At 45.5% G+C, this 20,431-nt stretch overlaps 1 protein-coding gene across 4 annotated transcripts in view; it reads right to left on the bottom strand.

Annotated features, from left to right (window-relative positions):
- Positions 1-20,431, bottom strand: part of AMOTL1 (angiomotin like 1) — a 77,578-nt gene that overhangs the window by 41,414 nt on the left and 15,733 nt on the right. Inside the window, exon 1 of one of the 4 annotated variants that reach the window (XM_035115557.2) lies at positions 14,184-14,430. The exons of 1 other annotated variant lie outside the window; for it this stretch is intronic. Coding sequence is in view for 1 of the 3 variants with exons in the window: in XM_035115555.2 (XP_034971446.2) it covers positions 14,180-14,195 (16 nt within the window). In the remaining 2 variants the exon portion in view is untranslated. Of the gene's footprint in view, positions 1-13,878; positions 14,103-14,179; positions 14,431-20,431 lie in introns of those variants that run through there. 2 more of the 4 variants (XM_035115555.2, XM_035115556.2) reach the window with 2 other exon arrangements.

Genomic DNA, 20,431 nt, shown 5'->3' on the forward strand with positions numbered 1-20,431 from the left:
TGGGCACCAGAAAATGGCGGCGCCAGCGCTGGAAGTCGCTTCCGCGCATGACCGGAAACACGTAAAAGCGACTTCCGGCGCCGGCGCCGCCATTTTCTGATGCCCATAGAAGGGCAAATCGCCACCGGAAGTCACGTCACACAACTTCCGGTCATGCGCGGAAGCGACTTCCGGCGCCGGCGCCGCCATTTTCTGGTGCCCATAGAAGGGCAAAGCGGCACCAGAAAAATGGCCGCCGGGCAGAAGCCGATTTAAGGGACAATACCGGGATTTTCCACTAAACGGGAGACCGCCGGGAAACAGTAAGAAAAAAGGGGTTTTCCCGGCGGAAACGGGATACTTGGCAGCTATGCTCAGACTGGTGCCTTTTTGCAGGTAAATTTGACAACATGCCATAGTGCATTTGGGTGGATTTATAGGGGATTGTCCACTTACAGTACCATTCATCTTTATTTTAGCTGTCCCGCGATCTTCCCCAATGTTACTGCATTATTGCCGTTTGAAGTGGAACTCTTGCTCTATAGCAAGGCTTGCCTGCTGCCTTCCTTATATATCTATAGGCACCATGCCTTTACCAAAGGTGTCATGGCTTTGAAGACACTCAAACTCAGGATGCAAGGGAGAAATGTGCAAAAAGGAAGCCACGCTTGGCAAACGGAAACCAATGTCCCCACTGTGGAAGGATGTGTGGATCCAGAATTGACCTCCACAGTCACTTACGGGCTCATTGCTAAAACCGTGTCTATGGAAGACAATCTTACTTGCCTACAAGTGATCGCCAAAGAAGAAGGTTGCTTTTGTTTGTTACTATGGTATGTGTTTTTCTGTTTTTCTGTTGTAAACAGCCCTGTGATCCTTGGATGAAATGTAAACAAACAACAACAACATAGTGCCATGAAAATGGGACTAAAAACACCCGCCCTTGATATCTGGAGGGGCCCGGAAAGACCAGTTTTCCAATTGTGGCCTTTGGGGACTAATCTAGGTTGTCAGATGCTATTCTTTCGAACTAAGGAGGGTATGTTGATATGCTGGTTTGTATGTTCCTGGTGATGGGATATGTCAGGCATAGGCAACCTTGGCTCTCCAGATGTTTTGGAACTACAACTCCCATGATCCCTAGCTAACAGGGCCAGTGGTCAGGGATCATGGGAGTTGTATTTCCAAAACATATGGAGAGCCAAGGTTGCCTATGCCTGGGATATGTTAATTGTTTCAGCTGGCTTTTACTGTTGGATTTTATGGATTTGCTATTTGTTGTTGTTGTTTAGTCGTTTAGTCGTGTCCGACTCTTCGTGACCCCATGGACCATAGCACGCCAGGCACTCCTGTCTTGCACTGCCTCCCGCAGTTTGGTCAAACTCATGTTCGTAGCTTCGAGAACACTGTCCAACCATCTTGTCCTCTGTCGTCCCCTTCTCCTAGTGCCCTCAATCTTTCCCAACATCAGGGTCTTTTCCAAGGATTCTTCTCTTCTCATTAGGTGGCCAAAGTATTGGAGCCTCAGCTTCACGATCTGTCCTTCCAGGGAGCACTCAGGGCTGATTTCCTTAAGAATGGATAGGTTTGATCTTCTAGCAGTCCATGGGACTCTCAAGAGTCTCCTCCAGCACCATAATTCAAAAGCATCAATTTTTCGACGATCAGCCTTCTTTATGGTCCAGCTCTCACTTCCATACATCACTACTGGGAAAACCATAGCTTTAACTATACGGACCTTTGTCGGCAAAGTGATGTCTCTGCTTTTTAAGATGCTGTCTAGGTTTGTCATTGCTTTTCTCCCAAGAAGCAGGCGTCTTTTAATTTCGTGACTGCTGTCACCATCTGCAGTGATCAAGGAGCCCAAGAAAGTAAAATCTCTCACTGCCTCCATTTCTTCCCCTTCTATTTGCCAGGAGGTGATGGGACCAGTGGCCATGATCTTGGTTTTTTTGATGTTGAGCTTCAGACCATATTTTGCGCTCTCCTCTTTCACCCTCATTAAAAGGTTCTTTAATTCCTCCTCGCTTTCTGCCATCTGCTATTTGTACATAGCTGTAAACCTCTGAAAGAAGCAACTTTGCCTAAAAAGTGGCCTAAGATACTTTTAAAGCAAACAGATAAGCATCAGCAAGGGGGATCAGGACTGTCCAGAGTGAAGATGAACCCTGAGTTCAGTCCTGATGTATCCCCCAACCCCTGCTGCTATTCACAGTTGCTTGCTAGGCACCAATGGCAGATTTCCTTCCTAGAGAGGCTATACTACAGGTTTACTGGAGCATTTTTCACCAGGCTTGCATTAACATCCCTCCTCAGCACTACATGGTCCTGACTGCTGCCCCACCCCATCAGCTGCTATTTAAATAGCAAAAATTGAGTATATTAAATGCACACACACACACATTTACCATACTGTCTAGTTTGGCCCACAATTAGTAAACTTGCACCCTTTGACCTGCAGGCATCACCTATACTGGAAATAACCTATACTGGAAACGGGACAATGATCTGGAGGAATTATTGTCCCGTCGGGGCAGTCTCGAGCAGGTCACGCGCCCTGGCGCCGAGGGGCAGAGATCACTCCGGCTCCCCCACCCTCGCAGGGCGCAGCATGGCTTTCGCCGCGCGGCACCCAGGCTACTGGCCCGATGCCCCACACCCCCAGGACTCTACCTAGAGCCGGCCCTGTGTCCCGCCCAGAAACGTATGGTGCTCCAGATGTTGTTCGATTTCCATCAGCCTCAGCCACCATGGTCAATGACCAGGGATGAAGGGAGATGTATTCGAGCAACACCTAAAGGTAAAGGTAAAGGTAAAGGGACCCCTGACTGGGCTACAAATTCACCACTTCTGCTCTAGATTAAATTATCTATGCAACACTGCTCAGTTTTCACAGCACATATAAAGTTTGCACAGAGCTACACTTCACACAGATACTTCAAAGAATGAAAATGTCTATACATAGAAGCCTTGTCTCCCAAGGGCTTCTATATTTATTGGAAAGCATAGTCACAAATATATTGAATTCTGGCACTGCAAAGTCCAGGAACATTTCAGCCTTACTGCCCTTCTGCATGGCTCTCTGTGCCTGCCCCGTGACCCTTTGCTCCATAACTGCTTGAACTGGTGCCTGACACCCAAGCCGCTCCCCGTACCCGTTCCTGGACATTCCAATCCTTGTCCACACCTAAACCAAACCTGCCTCAGAGCTAGGCCAAGGCTACAGAGCTAGGCCAGCTACAACCAACCCACTCTGAATTTTGGGCTCATTCTACACTTTTCTGTGTCAAGCCCACACTGTCATGTGGAATAACCTAGTTATGAGTAGCATGGCACAGACAAGACTTTAAGTTACCATTCTGAATGTGTCCTTGTTCATTTCAGGAGCTAATTTTACTTTTAAAACAAACCCATTGTAGCATAAAACACAGAATGCTAACACGGAATCTACACTTTTTAAACCATACACACAGCTGGCTTATGTTCCAAGAAACAAGTATAAAAGCAGTCTTTTGTAGTATTTCATTTCATCCACCCACACATCAGCTCAGATGGGCTTTTTGAGCACGCACCCCTGCATAGTCTGGTGCAACATCACAACTACCAAATTAATCTTCTGAAGAAAGCAGAAGTGGATGGACTTGAAAGGGGATTAGACAAATTAATGAAGGGAAATGCTTCTGGGGCATGATTGAGATTCCCCACCCCCACCCCCTTAAAAATAAAAAGTGGTATTGGAAGACAGGAGTGCCTGGCGTGCTCTGGTCCATGGGGTCACGAAGAGTCGGACACGACTAAATGACTAAACAACAACAAAAAATACTAATAATACTAATAATACTAACAATAATAATGCACTAACTTCAGGGAGGGCATGCCTTGTTTAACAGGTTCCACAGCCTCTCCTACTAGATCAGTGATGGCGAACCTATGACACGCGTGTCAGACGTGACACGCAGAGCCCTCACTGCTGGCATGCGCCCCATCGGCCCATTTGCGTTGTTGTTGTTGTTGTTGTTGTTGTTTTCCCCCTTTGTTCTCCCGCTCCTCCTACAACTTGTCTCCACTAGAGCTTGTCTCTGCTGTTAAAACCCGGATCCTTTTTGTTGTTGTTGTTGGTAGCCAGAGATTGGTTTTTTAACCCTTTCTGTGCTTTTTTCTGGCGCTTTGGAAGACTATGATTGTGTGTAACAGTGTTCATTTTTAACCCTTTCTGTGCTGGTTTTTTTGGCGCTTTGGCAGACTATGTCAGTGCTGCGTGTTAGTTCCAGTGAAGGTATTATTCGTCATTTATTTCTGTTCTCTTTATGCCCAAAAAAGCGCAGTAGCTTTGGGGCATCCCCCCCAAAAAAGCAAAGCAACTTTTGCACCCCCCCAAAAAAAAACTCCAAAACTTTGGTCAGCAGCTCCACCCAAAAAGCTCAACAACTCTGGGCACTTTGTGATAAATAAGGGGTTTTTGGTTTGGTTAGGTTAAATAATTAGTTTTTGGTTTATATATTACAATTATACATTTTTGTTACTTAAACTATAAATATTGTGAAATTATGGTTTTTTTCTCGAGGTGACAACCACCCAAGTTATGCTCGGTTTTTTTGGTGAATTTTGACACACCAAGCTCAAAAGGTTGCCCATTACTGGTATACACCAGCAACAGCAAAAAGAATTTGAAGTATTCGTGTTAAAACAACATGAGGGCAATAGCTACCTGCCACATGATCCTCACGGATGAAAGGCAGCCTAGAAATACAGTAAATAAATAAATGCTATACCCCATTTACCTAGAAATAAGCCCCACTGGACTGAATGGAACTTAGCTTGCACTGTTAGTCTGGACCCAGCCCACCCATTTAAATAAACCCACCCTGCTTATTAATAAGGACGAATACTATAATCACTATTGTCACCATTGCCAATCATTTCCATATCACTTTAGTGTGCTAAGTGTGCTAAAATGTTCTCTGCCTCATTCATCTGCACCAAACTAGATTCCTCTGTACTGAGCTGCAGCCTGAATCCTTTTAACCTCAGTTGCAGTTTCCCAATGAGAAAGAACCCTGGAAGTAAATAATGGAAGATAATCCCTCTTGTATGTTTGGCATTTAGAGCAGTCAACACAGAGTCTGCCTGCTCTTTTCTCTCTCTTTTTTCAGGCTGTTTGCCAAGGAAAGACCTTTTAAGGATCATTTACTTAGAATTGTTCCTGCAATTAGCCAGCCCATTGTTAACACCAGTGTGTGGTTTTTCTTATGCAAACCACACCGTTCCCCACTGCAGGAGGTTTTTTTTAAAAAAAAAAAAAATCCTAGCCATTCATATCTGACTCTTTGAAAGGGATTTGGTACCCGCTATTACAAAGCACCCCCTTCATGGATCAATGCCTTGTCCTGGCGAAGGGGCTTGAATAACTCAGAGAAGCTATGAGCTATGCCATGCAGGGCCACCCAAGATGGACAGGTCATAGTGGAGAGTTTTGACTAAACGTGATCCACCTGGAGAAGGAACTGGCAAGCCACTCCAGTATCCCTGCCAAGAAAACTCCATGGACAAAGACAACAGGCATATAAAAGTTATGACGCTGGAAGATGAGCCCCTCAGGTCGGAAGGCGTCCAACATGCTACTGAGGAAGAGCGGAGGACAAGTACAAGTAGATTCAGAGCTGATGAAGCGGCTGGGCCAAAGCCGAAAGGACGCTCAGTTGCGGATATGCCTGGAAGCGAAAGGAAAGTCCGATGCTGTAAAGAAAAATATTGCATAGGAACCTGGAATGTAAGAACCATGAGTGGAGGTAAGCTGGATGTGGTCAAAAATGAGATGACAAGAATAAATATCGACATCCTGGGCATCAGTGAACTAAAATGGAAGGGAATGGGCGAATTCAGTTCGGGTGACTATCATATCTACTACTGTGGGCAAGAATCCTGTAGCAGAAATGGAGTGGCCCTCATAGTCAACAAAAGAGTGGCAAAAGCTGTAATGGGATGCAATCTCAAAAATGACAGAATGATCTCGATACGAATCCAAGGCAGACCTTTTAACATCACAGTAATCCAAGTTTATGCACCAACTACCGGTGCTGAAGAAAGTGAAATTGACCAATTCTATGAAGACCTACAACAACTTCTAGAAATGACACCAAAGAAGGATGTTCTTCTCATTACAGGGGATTGGAATGCTAAAGTAGGGAATCAAGAGATAAAAGGAACAACTGGCAAGTTTGGCCTTGGAGTTCAAAATGAAGCAGGGCAAAGGCTAATAGAGTTCTGTCAAGAGAACAAGCTGGTCATCACAAACACTCTCTTCCAACAACACAAGAGACGACTCTACACATGGATATCACCAAATGGGCAGCATCGAAATCAGATTGATTATATTCTCTGCAGCCAAAGATGGAGAAGCTCTATACAGTCAGCAAAAACAAGACCTGGAGCTGACTGTAACTCAGATCATCAGCTTCTTATAGCAAAATTCCAGCTTAAACTGAAGAAAGTAGGAAAAACCACTGGGCCAGTAAGATACAATCTGAATCAAATCCCTTATGAATACACAGTGGAAGTGAGGAACAGGTTTAAGGATTTAGATTTGGTGGACAGAGTGCCTGAAGAACTATGGATGGAGGCTCATAACATTATACAGGAGGCAGCAACGAAAACCATCCCAAGGAAAAGGAAATGCAAGAAAGCAAAATGGCTATCCAACGAGGCCTTACAAATAGCGGAGGAGAGGAGGCAAGCAAAATGCAAGGGAGATAGGGAAAGATACAGGAAACTGAATGCAGATTTCCAAAAAACAGCAAGGAGAGACAAGAGGGTCTTCTTAAATGAGCAATGCAAAGAAATAGAGGAAAACAATAGAATGGGGAAAACCAGAGATCTGTTCAAGAAAATTGGAGATATGAAAGGAACATTTCGTACAAAGATTACCATAATCAAGGACAAAAGTGGTAAGGACCTAACAGAAGCAGAAGACATCAAGAAGAGGTGGCAAGAATACACAGAGGAATTATACCAGAAAGATATGGAGGTCTCATACACCCCAGGTAGTGTGGTTGCTGACCTTGAGCCAGACATCTTGGAGAGTGAAGTCAAATGGGCCTTAGAAAGCATTGCTAATAACAAGGCCAGTGGAAGTGATGATATTCCAGCTGAACTATTTAAAATTTTAAAAGATGATGCTGTTAAGGTGCTACACCCAATATGCCAGCAAGTTTGGAAAACTCAGCAATGGCCAGAGGATTGGAGAAGATCAGTCTACATCCCAATTCCAAAGAAGGGCAGTGCCAAAGAATGCTCCAACTACCACACAATTGCGCTCATTTCACACGCTAGCAAGGTTATGCTTAAAATTCTACAAGGCAGGCTTAGGCAGTATGTGGACCGTGAACTCCCAGAAGTGCAAGCTGGATTTCGAAAGGGCAGAGGAACCAGAGACCAAATAGCAAACATGCGCTGGATTATGGAGAAAGCTAGAGAGTTCCAGAAAAACGTCTACTTCTGCTTCATTGACTATGCAAAAGCCTTTGACTGTGTCGACCACAGCAAACTATGGCAAGTTCTTAAAGAAATGGGAGTGCCTGATCACCTCATCTGTCTCCTGAGAAATCTCTATGTGGGACAAGAAGCTACAGTTAGAACTGGATATGGAACAACTGATTGGTTCAAAATTGGGAAAGGAGTACGACAAGGTTGTATATTGTCTCCCTGCTTATTTAACTTATATGCAGAATTCATCATGCGAAAGGCTGGACTAGATGAATCCCAAGCCGGAATTAAGATTGCCGGAAGAAATATCAACAACCTCAGATATGCAGATGACACAACCTTGATGGCAGAAAGCGAGGAGGAATTAAAGAACCTTTTAATGAGGGTGAAAGAGGAGAGCGCAAAATATGGTCTGAAGCTCAACATCAAAAAAACCAAGATCATGGCCACTGGTCCCATCACCTCCTGGCAAATAGAAGGGGAAGAAATGGAGGCAGTGAGAGATTTTACTTTCTTGGGCTCCTTGATCACTGCAGATGGTGACAGCAGTCACGAAATTAAAAGACGCCTGCTTCTTGGGAGAAAAGCAATGACAAACCTAGACAGCATCTTAAAAAGCAGAGACATCACTTTGCCGACAAAGGTCCGTATAGTTAAAGCTATGGTTTTCCCAGTAGTGATGTATGGAAGTGAGAGCTGGACCATAAAGAAGGCTGATCGCCGAAGAATTGATGCTTTTGAATTATGGTGCTGGAGGAGACTCTTGAGAGTCCCATGGACTGCTAGAAGATCAAACCTATCCATTCTTAAGGAAATCAGCCCTGAGTGCTCCCTGGAAGGACAGATCGTGAAGCTGAGGCTCCAATACTTTGGCCACCTCATGAGAAGAGAAGAATCCTTGGGAAAGACCCTGATGTTGGGAAAGATTGAGGGCACTAGGAGAAGGGGACGACAGAGGACAAGATGGTTGGACAGTGTTCTCGAAGCTACGAACATGAGTTTGACCAAACTGCGGGAGGCAGTGCAAGACAGGAGTGCCTGGCGTGCTATGGTCCATGGGGTCACGAAGAGTCGGACACGACTAAACGACTAAACAACAACAACATTACAAAGCACATAGAAGCAGCTTAAACTGTAGTGTGTTATACACAGAATGGTAATTACTGTAAGTATTGTTGTTATTTATTATTATTATTATATTGAGCTGGGAGAGTGGTTAAAACTCTGCTCTAAGAATATCAAGATCAGCAATGGGAGATAGGTATAGAAAAAATATTTCCTTTTTTACATGGTTCTGCTTGCTGAATAACAAAGTTTTGCAGAATTTGGAGGTGGGTTGGTTAGATGCAGGAGAGATTTAGGGTACATACAGCACTCTGAGTTGTAGGGATAATAACAGTGTAAAAGAAGAAATGCCAGTATGGTAGAAGCATAGAGTTGAAAAGTTACCAGAGGGTCATCTAGACCAACCCCAGCGACACAGGAATCTCATGACAGATGGCCAGCACATACGATAAACTTCATTTTTAAACTGAGCACAGTGCAATATGTTTTTAATTAATGACCTGGTTTGCGATATACATTTCCTGTACACTCCCCTACCGCTCTTAATTTTATTTATTTGGAAATCACAAAACTGCCTAAGTAAATAAACTAACTGAATCCACAGAAACTACATAGAGCCAGATGCCCTGTTGTTAGGATAAACGTTACTACCGGTATCTGTGTTGTGTATTGAGTCAAAGGATTTTATATCTGTATTACTATTGTCTGTATTTGCATTAGGGTAAAGTAACTGCCTTTTGGTTCCAGAAGGTACAGCTACTATTGGTTCATTTAAGCTGCTGTATTTGGATCCTCTGTCTTATTATTGGTTTTCTCCAAAAGGCAGCACTGTGATTTCCTGATATTGTTCCCTCCAAAATGTATCCCTTTCTAGCTAGTCCCCTGTCGCTATAAATGTAGCTTTCCTCCCCCCAGAGCTCAATTTTGTTTGCTTTAATAAAGAAGTGTTACTAGAGAACTGTCTCCAGCATATTATGTCAAGAGAGCTGAAATCACGAACCCCACGTCACAACAATCTGATTGTATTATTATTTATTCAGAATAACCTGTTAGCCACCTTCATACAAACTCAGTGTACAAAAACATCCTAATTACTCCCCACGCCTAAAAACAAAAGAAACAAAACCTGTAGACAACAGAAACAGCACCAAACAACCAAGCTAGCTAGCTAACTACCGTTAGCTGTACTGAAGGCCAAATGATCAGAAACTTTATTTTGCACCCTTGCTGGAAAGTCAATAGAGAGGGAGAGCTATAACCTACAGAGGGAAGTTTGTTCCACAGCCTTGGAGCTACTGATGTAAAGACCCTGTTCTTTGCCGCTATTATGTCTCAGTTTCTCTCTCACCCAAGTTGACTCCAGAGAGAGGGGGAGGGATTCAATTCCACACCAGAAATGTAAGTTTACACAATTGAAGGGGCTTTATCGCTCTGGTACAACAAGGCCCAATATTCATTTATTTTCGGCGGTTAGGAAAGTGATTGTGAAATGCACTGAAAAGTGTGGAATCAATGATTGACAGAAAGAAAGGATGAAATCAGAATAAACCAGCAGTATTGTGTAACCTCACCACAAACAAATCAGAATAAGGACTCAATAAAGACTAGGCACTGTGTAAGTTTTGTGCAAGCAAACCTGGATGTATGCTCAGAAAACAGGTCCCTGTCCCCAGCCTCTATCTCGTGCACGCGCGCACACACACACCCCTAACCAATCCTGGAATTGTAGAATTGTCAAGTTGCAAAGGACCCCAAGGGTTATTTTCTCCAACCCCCTGCAATGCAGGAGACTTTTGCCCAACATCGGGCTTGAACCCATAACCCTGAGATCAAGAGTGGCTGGGGAAACCCAGCCAATATCTAAAAAATTATTATTACTACGATATTATTATCACGCTCTACCAACTTTGCTATCCCAGCCTGGTCACAGCCATTGTATATCAGGCAAGATGTTAAATAAAAGGCTGGATTATAGTCTCCACTTCCTCCAGGGAGCACAGCTCCTCTTCCTTACAGCAACCCTGTGATGTAGATTAAGTTGAGTGATAGTGACTGGCCAAGGAAGGCCACCCAGTAATCTTTGCTGCTAACTAGAGATTTGGACCCAGGCCAAAGTCCCATGCTCTAACCCAATCCCACCCCCCCACCCCAACCTGGTGCCTTTCATATGTTGTTGGACCATAACTCCCAGCATTCCTCACCACGAGCCATGCTGTCAGGGGCTGATGGGAGCAGGAGATAATCTGCAGGGCATGAGGTCGGAGGAGACTGATCTAGCCACTATACCAGGCATCCCCAAACTGCGGCCCTCCAGATGTTTTGACCTACAACTCCCATGATCCCTAGCTAACAGGACCAGTGGTCAGGGATGGTGGGAATTGTAGTCCAAAACATCTGGAGGGCCGAAGTTTGGGGATGCCTGCACTATATTATACCAACTTGGTCTACCAACGGGCTCTTCTACATAATCAGTGGTTTGAGGAGCAGGGTGTCATGGATGGTACTATGTACAAGCTTGTCCAAGAGCTGGTTGTTGTTTTCTTATCTCAGCTGTCATTATGTTTTGGAAATTAACCAAATGACACATGAAAACACACACACACACACACACACACACACACACACTTGCATTACTGCAATATGGAGAAGATTATGATACCATTTTGGGGCCTGTCCAGGGTCCACACAAAAGACATGTTTCGTTTTTGTAGCAATGTATGTTGACTGAAAACTATGCGGTATTGGAAATATTTCCTGCTCTCTTCATACACTAAAAACAAACAAGTCAATGAACTGGTAGAATCACATACCACCCTACAGGCAGAGTTGCTTCCTTGCCAGAATTGTACAGGCTCAGAAAGAAGTTTATCTTTTTAAACTTCTTGCCAGTATTGGGGCATTATTATAAAGTCAGAATATTTATTTGGAGTGTTTATATACTACCTTTGTTATGAGCCATGGGGGGGGGGTAGGGTTAGGGTTTTACAACAAAACTAGACAAGATAAAAACTAAGGTTAACATCCACAAAATACAACCCTCAAATACATAACAAATCAACAACCATTTGATAATAGCAGCAGCAACAAATCAATCAATTTATCCAGTTAGGTCTCTCCTCCTCCAACCGGCCGCCCAAAAAAGTGCACCTTAACCGATCACCTAAAGTTGTACAGTGGTGCCTCGACTTACGAATGCCTCGACTTCCGAAGGTTTCGACTTTGAAGGTTTCCACAAACCCAGAAGTATTTTCGCCGTGCGTGCGTTCTGCGCATAGCGCAAAATCGTGCTTTGCGCATGCGCAAAATGGACGCTTCGACTTACGAAGGATTCGACATCCGAGGAGCGCCGCGGAACGGATTGCCTTCGTAAGTCGAGGTACCACTGTATTAGGGTTGAGGCCGGGTGCATTGAAATACAAAAGGCTTTCTCCTGAACCCTCAACACCACACACTTCATCCTACACAGGAATTACCAAGAGGGCATCATCTATTGATCTTAAGGCCAGGAGTAGGTCAGCATGGAAGATGACATGCTTGCAAAGAATTTGGGTCACAGGCGTTTTAGGATTTTAGGTGCCAAAAGTTCCACCGCAGCCAATTTTGTAGTCAAGACTCCTGAGCTGTAGCACACACAGGAGCAGGAGCTGCATTTGCAGTGCGATGTGAATGCATGTGTCACAGACCTATGAGGACCTATGTCCATCTAGGCTAGTATTTTTTTCTACTCTGCCTAGCAGGACCTCTATAAGGTTTCAGGTAGAGGGTCTTTCCCGCCACCAACTTGTACCTGATTGTTTTATAAGTGGAGATGCCCAGGATTGAACCTGGGACCTTCTGCAAGCAAAGCAAGTGCTCTGCCACAGAGCTATGGATTCTGCAATACTCCCCCCCCCAACTCCCCCAAATATGAAGCACAGGTATTTCCCAGGTCTGCCAGCTGAGTTCCTTTTTAAACCAGACATGACTTAAACTAGGAAGCTCTGCATACGAAGGATTGATCCTCCCCACTGAATCAACGGCGCCTCCAGATTTTTCTCATAACTAAGCAAGCACACTCAGCCTCCATCACATCCACAATCCCAAAAAGAAGAGCTTCTAGAAAAGATGGTGCAAGACTCAGGTCCTGCTTCCAGGCTTCCCACAGACATCTGGTTGGACTCTGCGAAGACAGGAAGTGGACTGGATGGGCCTTTTGGCCTCATTCAGGAGCCACGTTCTTCACAGGTTCTTTGCAGGCTTGTGGATCCCCAACATGGTTCGTTTCAGAAACCAGGCACGCCACACAGTCATACATTTATAACTGCGGCCCTTGGAAAGGGTTGCCAACTTTTTTTAACAGGCAGACAACATGATAGGGTGCCCAAGCAAATGCCAACCGTGGAGGCACAACCACGGAAAATGCTTCTGTAGCGTGGACATATGCCTGCTTGTTGGAAACCTCTTTGGGGGCCAAGAGCCTCCCCAGAGAAACAAAGGGTGGCAACCATCTGACCTTGGATTCCCCCCAATCCAACCCTCCAATCCACCAACTTTTCTTGAGCCTCAAAAGAGCACTAAACCTGGCCATCATGGATCATCTCCCTAAAGGCAGAGCAAAACCCCACCATATGACAGACCTATTTTGGAAACCACACATTGATACACGCTGCAACGGAGGGAAAGCTAAAGCAGCCGCCCAATGCTAAAGCAACCTCCTGTCAAGCAATGAAAAACAGCCTGGCACGCTATGCCCTGCTTTTTCAACAACACTCTCAATGCACTATAAATATGCCCTTCCTTCCTGCTATTTTCCTCCTAGCATGTACCCGCAGCACTGCTCTGATGTAGGAAAATATCACGCTTATCGAAATCAGCTCTTTATTTTATGCAGGATAGTTACAAGGCACTTGATCGAAAAGGTCCCCAAGCAGGATACAAATAATTACAGTGTTATGCACTTTTAAATTAGAGGCAGTTCCTCTGCTCTGCTCTGCTCGTGGTCGTGCTCTCTCATGCTCTCTCTCTCTCTCTCTCTCTCCCTGTGCTCTACTTTTTCCAATGCAGTCAGCTGAACTATGGAGCAGCCCGTATTCAACTTGACAGAAATTAGGACTCTTCGCGGGTTAACAACTTAAAAATAAGCTAAACGAAAAGCTTTCCTACCATATGTCCAAAAAAAGAAAAAGTTTTCCAGAGTACAACTAGCCCCTTTGGCTTTCCAGATCGCTATAAACATCCATGCCTAGGGAGTGGAGGGGGGGGGGGTGGAGTCCTAAAACTGGCAGGCAACTCCGCACTTTCCTCTCTCCATCCCTGCTGAGGATGACTCGGTAGCTGCCCCGGTTCCCGCACCGCGCACAGTTCCGTCATTACCTCTTTGGCTCCGAAGTTTCCCAGCAGAGACCCCGCGAAGCGAGCGCAGCTCAGCTTCCCACTTCCAGCCCAGCCCAGGAAAAAGAAAAGAGAAGGAAGGGGAGGAGAGGAGAGGAGAGAAGCAATGGGGAGAGGAGGGGTGTCTCTCCCCCCCCCCAAGCGTGCAAATGACAGGCTGCGTTGTTGCAAAGCGCCGTTTGCAGGCGCTCCAAAAAGCAGCAAACAAACACGCACGAAATACTCCAAACAGCCCCTATTTCCTCGCGCTGGAATGCCAGGAATGTCAGCGGAGCTTTTTTACCTACTGCCCAAATCATCGCCGGCTTCTCTGGGTCCTAATGTTGGCCCATGTATTCGCCCCGCCGAGCGCTCTCTGCGTCTGCCTCTTGCTTTCTCCGTCTCTCTCTGGGCAGATCTTCTTTTCCTTCGCCAAACAAGAGCGGTCCCGTGGAAAGGCGGCCAAGGGGCTGGGATTGCCAGCGTAATTCTACCCGCTCCGCGGCCGCCAACCCACACGCTCGGGCAGAGAAGTCGCACATCTCCGCCGCGCGGCGCTTGCCAGGTCCTAGCGCGCGGAAACTACACTTTCCGCCCGGGGAAAGTTCCTTTCTCGCCGGGTGGTGGGAAGGACATACCCTCCAGCATTTCTCTGATGCAAATAGGGGCGTCCTATTCAATAATACCGTAATAAATAATAATAATAATAATAATAATAATAATAATAATAATAATAATAATAATAATAATAATAATAATTTTACTCTTTATACCCCGCCCATCTGACCGGGTTGCCCCAGCCACTCTGGGCGGCTTCCAACATATATATAAAAAAATAATAAAACTTTTTAAAACTTCCCTATACAGGGCTGCCTTCAGATGGCTCCATGGTGCAATAACTCCATACCCTCCAACGTTTCTCCGATGAAAACAGGGATGTCCTAAGGCAGGGGTAAATAGGTACCGCTCCGGCGGGAAGGTAAATGGCATTTTCGTGCACTGCTCTGATTCGCCAGAAGCGGCTTAGTCATGCTGGCCACATGACCCGGAAGCTGCCCGCCGACAAACGCTGGCTCCCTCGGTCCTCGGCCAACAAAGCGAGATGAGCGCCGCAACCCCAGAGTCGGTCACGACTGGACCTAATGGTCAGGCGTCCCTTTACCTTTAAGGCAGGGGTCAGCAACCTTTTTCAGCCGTGGGCTGGTCCACCTTCCCTCAGACCATGTGATGGGCAATGGGGAGGCTTTTCCATTTTCCTTCAAATATTTGAGGTCAATTTGGGAGGGACAAAATGGTTTCAGGACTTTTTCTGTGGGGTTTCAGACATGTGGTTTATACATTTATGAACGTGTTTGCTTTGTACATTTATGAAAATTTATTATATATCTAAGACCTTAAAATTATTATAACACACCCAATAGTTTATTCAAGTTGGCACACCTGCAAGCAGGAACATGGGTGCAGTTAGGGGGCCTTGGGGGGACAGCTGGCCCCTCCAATCAATCAATCAAATAAATAAATAAATAAAGTAGAAATTGTAGAAAGATGTTGACAGTTTTTTTCTGAGCACTTGGAGCACAGTGGAGAGCACTGGCGGAGGAAGAGGAGTGCGGGGGGAGCACACAGCCCCCGGCAGTGTGATGCCAGTAGGGTGCCATCGCGGCTGCCCCCCCTCCTGTGCTGGGCGCCACGCCCCTGCAGGCGACGTGTCCCGCCCCCAGGACGCCTGCCATGCCCCTGCAGGGGATGTGCCACGCCCCCAGGACGCACACCATGCCCCTGCGGGCGGCGCACCATGCCCCGGGACACACACCAGCCCCGCCCCTGCTTGTTCTCCGCCCCCCCCCCCCCGGTGCCGGAGCATGAAGCTCTGCCACTGGTTGAGATGTTTCATTCCAAATCTGCTAGACAGAGCCAGACAGAGGATGATGATAGGCGGTCGTCTTGCCCTCCCCTCCAAAAAAATCCTGCCTGCTTCCATGACCAGGCTCATCTGGTCCAACCCGCTTGCAAGGCAGGAATCTTTTGGCCCAACACAGCTGCAACAAAACACTTCTCTCCTGCCTCAGCTGCAACAAAACACTTCTCTCCTGTATGAGTAACTGCAGCCACAGCAGGCGCTGAAACCTTCCAACAGTTTGACTTTGGCCCCAAATTGCACTTCTCCAGTGTCTCCAGAGACAGACAGATGTCCCAACCAACTCTACCACAGCCATATATTTAAAGCACATTTTCTCCCCAAAAAGTATCTTGGGAGCTGTAGTTGACCCCTCGCAGAACTACAATTCCCAGCACCCTTAACCAACTCCAGTTCCCAGAATTCTTGGTAGTCAGAGGGAAGCCAAATGTTTTAAATTTGCTTTAAATGTGTGATGTGGGTGTAAGGTCACCCCTCACAGAACTACAATTCCTAGCACCTACAGTTCCCAATATTATTTTTTCTTGTGGGGGGTGGGATGTGCTTTAAACCCAGCAGTATGCTCAGGCTCAATCCTCATTAGGCTGTTTTAGGTTTGGTCATTGGAGGTTTTCAAGCAGAGGTTGCAATGCAAGGGGTTGGATTAGATCACCCTTCAAGTCCCTTCCAACTCCACAATTCTATAATTCTACACATACAGTATATACAACCTGAACCTAAGGTGGAGGGGCTCCCAGTATTAATACTCCAATACTGCATACCGTAGTTGCAGCCTTGGATTCAAACAGAAACCAAGCATCGCTCTGACTCTCTCCAGCTTCCCAGTCTGCAGCTTTTCTTCCAGTTTCTAGCTCATATCACTTCACTCTCAGCTCTCAACTCTGCCTTTGTCCTTCTAACTACCTGCAAGTTGAGGCAGGGGCTCCTACCCCTTTGTCAACTTGCACAGAGCCCTTAATGGCCCATCACCCAGGCTATCACCTCAAGAAGCTAGCCTGGCTATTCCAAGAATTAGAAGAGGGCCCAAGCATTTAGACTAACCTCCCCCCCCTCATGACAATACTTTCAAGAATATATTTGAAAAAGAGCAGTGTTCTGTAACTTTATTTGTTACGGGGTTTTTTTTAATTCATTCATTCATTCATTCATTCATTCAAATGAATGGAAACAGCACTGCTGATCCAAAAACTCAAAGACAGTTTGGAACGCCATCTTCTGCCCAAGCACTACCTAATCATAGGGCTGGCTTTGCCCATTGCATCCTCAAGGGGGCCCTTGCAATATAAAATATCTCCGTCAGTACATACCCTCCCTACCCTAATTAATGATGAACATTTTGCTAGCTGCATTTATAATTGGAGAGTGGCATCAAAAGAGTCACTTACCATCCTTTTCATCCTCTCACGGGTCTAGCGAAAGAGTGCTGCTTATTCCCAACTAATCACAAACCTCATTTCCCCATCCCCAAGAAACACAGCTCGCCGCAGCAGCACATCTCGTGGTGAAAGTAATCTGCCGGCTGAAATTGCTGTTGCGTCAAAGACTCAAAGGAGCTCCTCACTGCCTGCCTTGTCCCACAGTAGCTCCAAAGTTCTGTCTGCAAGAAGTGTCTAAAGCGAGCCTTGCTACCACATGGCCCATTGGCACCCGAATCCGGTAGGCACTGAAAGAGACCTTGTATTCTGCCCCTAAAATTAATAGCCGCCACGAGATCTTTTGCCATGGTGATGAATGTACATATTTATAACATATCCGCCTAATGCGCCTTCTCCCAATGTAAAGGGCTGCTGCTGCTGGAAAGCGTACCAAAAAACAGTCACCGCACATCTGTTTTCTCTATTTGGATGTGAAGAGTGCCCCTTTCTTACTTTCTTTTAATAATTTGACCTCTTTTGTTTCTGACAGAGAATGCTGTCGGCCACAGCACTGGCTCCTTGGATTCATTCCAAGCTCATATGAGGTCAGAATATGAGAGGGGGAAGAGGGGGGGAGAGAAGCCAATTCTCACAGCTGGATGGCCACTAAATAATCTGAGCAAACAGCTGGGGGAGATTTTTTTTTTAAGGAACATCAAATGGAATTGGATTTCTAGTTGTGCAGCAATGAATATCACAAAGGCTTTAGCTTCTGTCTCTTTTTTGTGCATGTCCACACTGGCATCTGGCTCTGTTCTGCATCAGCTGCAGAGGATCTCTACAGGATACTGACTGGAGGGATCATTACTGCAACTGCTCTGCCTCTGTTGGGTTAGGGGAGAAGCTGAGAATTCAGACTCTCGGCAGTAGGAATGGCTCAGTTTGCATTTCAATGCAAACCTACCTAATTTGTACTTTATGGACCAATAGGTAAACCGAAACACAGTTATTCTTCGAAATCCAGACTTCTCAGAATTCCGCTATGCAGTTCTCCAAATAATGTGCACAGAAATGTGTATATTTGAGGAAAGTGGGCCCCCAAAATGCGCATATTAGTGAAAAATGGCATACAAAAATGTGTTTTTGCTTGTGGAAATGGGCACTGCACAAAAAAATGTGCATATTCAGAGAAATATGCCTTGAAAAGCTGAAGAATGTTCATGAGTCCTTAAAAAGAAAAAAAGAAATCAAAGACCGCTGAAATGTGGAAAAATGAACTTAGAATCATAGAATCATAGAGTTGGAAGAGACCACAAGGGCCATCCAGTCCACACACACACACACCCCGCCAAGCAGGAAACACCATCAAAGCATTCCTGACAAAGCATTCCAAAGAAGGAGACTCCATCACACTCCTTGGCAGCAAATTCCACTGCCGAAGAGCTCCTATTGTCAGGAAGTTCTTCCTAATGTTTAGGTGGAATCTTCTTTCTTGTCGTTTGAATCCATTGCTCTGTGTCCGCTTCTCTGGAGCAGCAGAAAACAACCTTTCCCCCTCCTCTATATGGCATCTTTTAATATATTTGAACATGGTTATCATATCACCCCTTAACCCTCTCTTCTCCAGGCTAAACATACCCAGCTCCCTAAGCCGTTCCTCATAAAGCATCGTTTCCAGGCCTTTGACCATTTTGGTTGCCCTCTTCTGGACACGTTCCAGCTTGTCAGTATCCTTCTTGAACTGTGGTGCCCAGAACTGGACACAGTACTCCAGGTGAGGTCTGACCAGAGCAGAATACAGTGGTACTATTACTTCCCTTGATCTAGATGCTATACTCCTATTGATGCAGCCCAGAATTGCATTGGCTTTTTTAGGTGCTACATGAAAAGCAAGAATGCAAATTTGACAGATTCCTCCATATGTACCTGGCAGCCTCTGTGCTTTAAAGGGGGGGCACTAGGATCCATAAGATGTAAGGAACCATGTGTGTAGATGGGCTAGTTCATACAACTGGTGCTGCCACAGGACCTGGCTAGATTGCAAACCCAATCCATGTAAGGATTTGAATGGGGCTGGCAAGCATTTGAACTGGAATACAGAGCTAACCCTAGGAAGGGTTTTACTTACAATATATGCTGCTTTTCCAAGCAAAGTCCATTGAAAGCAACTCACAGCAATAAAAATACAAGTGTAAAAGAAGCCCAATATTACTAATACCAAGAATAAAATACCAGTATACCACGGTTCCAAACTGGCTTTAAAATTAGTCCAGGGCCATTTGGGAGCAATTGTGTCTACGACCCAAGTCGTTCCCTCATTCCAAATGGAGGCTGTTATAAGAATTTTAAGGTCATATATAAAAAATAAATAAATGTTCATAACTGTATATATAAACCACATGTCTGAAACCCCATAGAAAAGGTCCTGAACAAATTGACCTCAAATATTTCTCTGCAAGGTCAAAGAGGGAAACCTCCCCATTGTCTCTTTCCTCACTAATCCTGTCTTCAGGGCACATTCAAGATTTGAACATGGTGTGAGCCTGTGACCTGTGACCTAGATTCAGGAAGGGTGGGGTGGGGTTTTTCTCAGGAGGGTACCGGTAGTAATTGATGGATAATGGACTCAATGGGTATGGTAAACCTGTTGAGGACTGTTAACAACTGCAATTAGTCCTACAGGGGAAAAGCAAGGGATGTTGTTGTTGTTCGTGACCCCATAGACCAGAGCATGCCAGGCACTCCTGTCTTCCACTGCCTCCTGCAGTTTGGTCAGACTCATGTTGGTGGCTTCGAGAATTCACTGTCCAACCATCTCATCCTTTGTCGTCCCCTTATCCTTGTGCCCTTAATCTTTCCCAACATCAGGGTCTTTTCCAGGGAGTCTTCTCTTCTCATGAGGTGGCCAAAGTACTGGAGCCTCAGCTTCAGGATCCTTCCAGTGAGCACTCAGGGCTGATTTTCCTTCAGAATGGAGAGGTTTGATCTTCTTGCAGTCCATGGGACTCTCAAGAGTCTCCTCCAGCACCATAATTCAAAAGCATCAATTCTTCGGCGATCAGCCTTCTTTATGGTCCAGCTCTCACTTCCATACATCACTACTGGGAAAACCATAGCTTTAACTATACTGTACAGACCTTTGTCGGCAAGGTGATGTCTCTGCAAGGGATAGTATATGTAATGAGACAAGAATCCAATATTTCTATTAAAACCAGGTCTCTCCATAGTTTTCAGTTTAGTGATGAGTTGTAATTCAGCAACTTCTCTTTTAAGTCTATTTCTG

This window comes from Zootoca vivipara, chromosome 4, assembly GCF_963506605.1.
Source record: "Zootoca vivipara chromosome 4, rZooViv1.1, whole genome shotgun sequence".
Taxonomy (NCBI): Eukaryota; Metazoa; Chordata; class Lepidosauria; order Squamata; family Lacertidae; genus Zootoca; species Zootoca vivipara.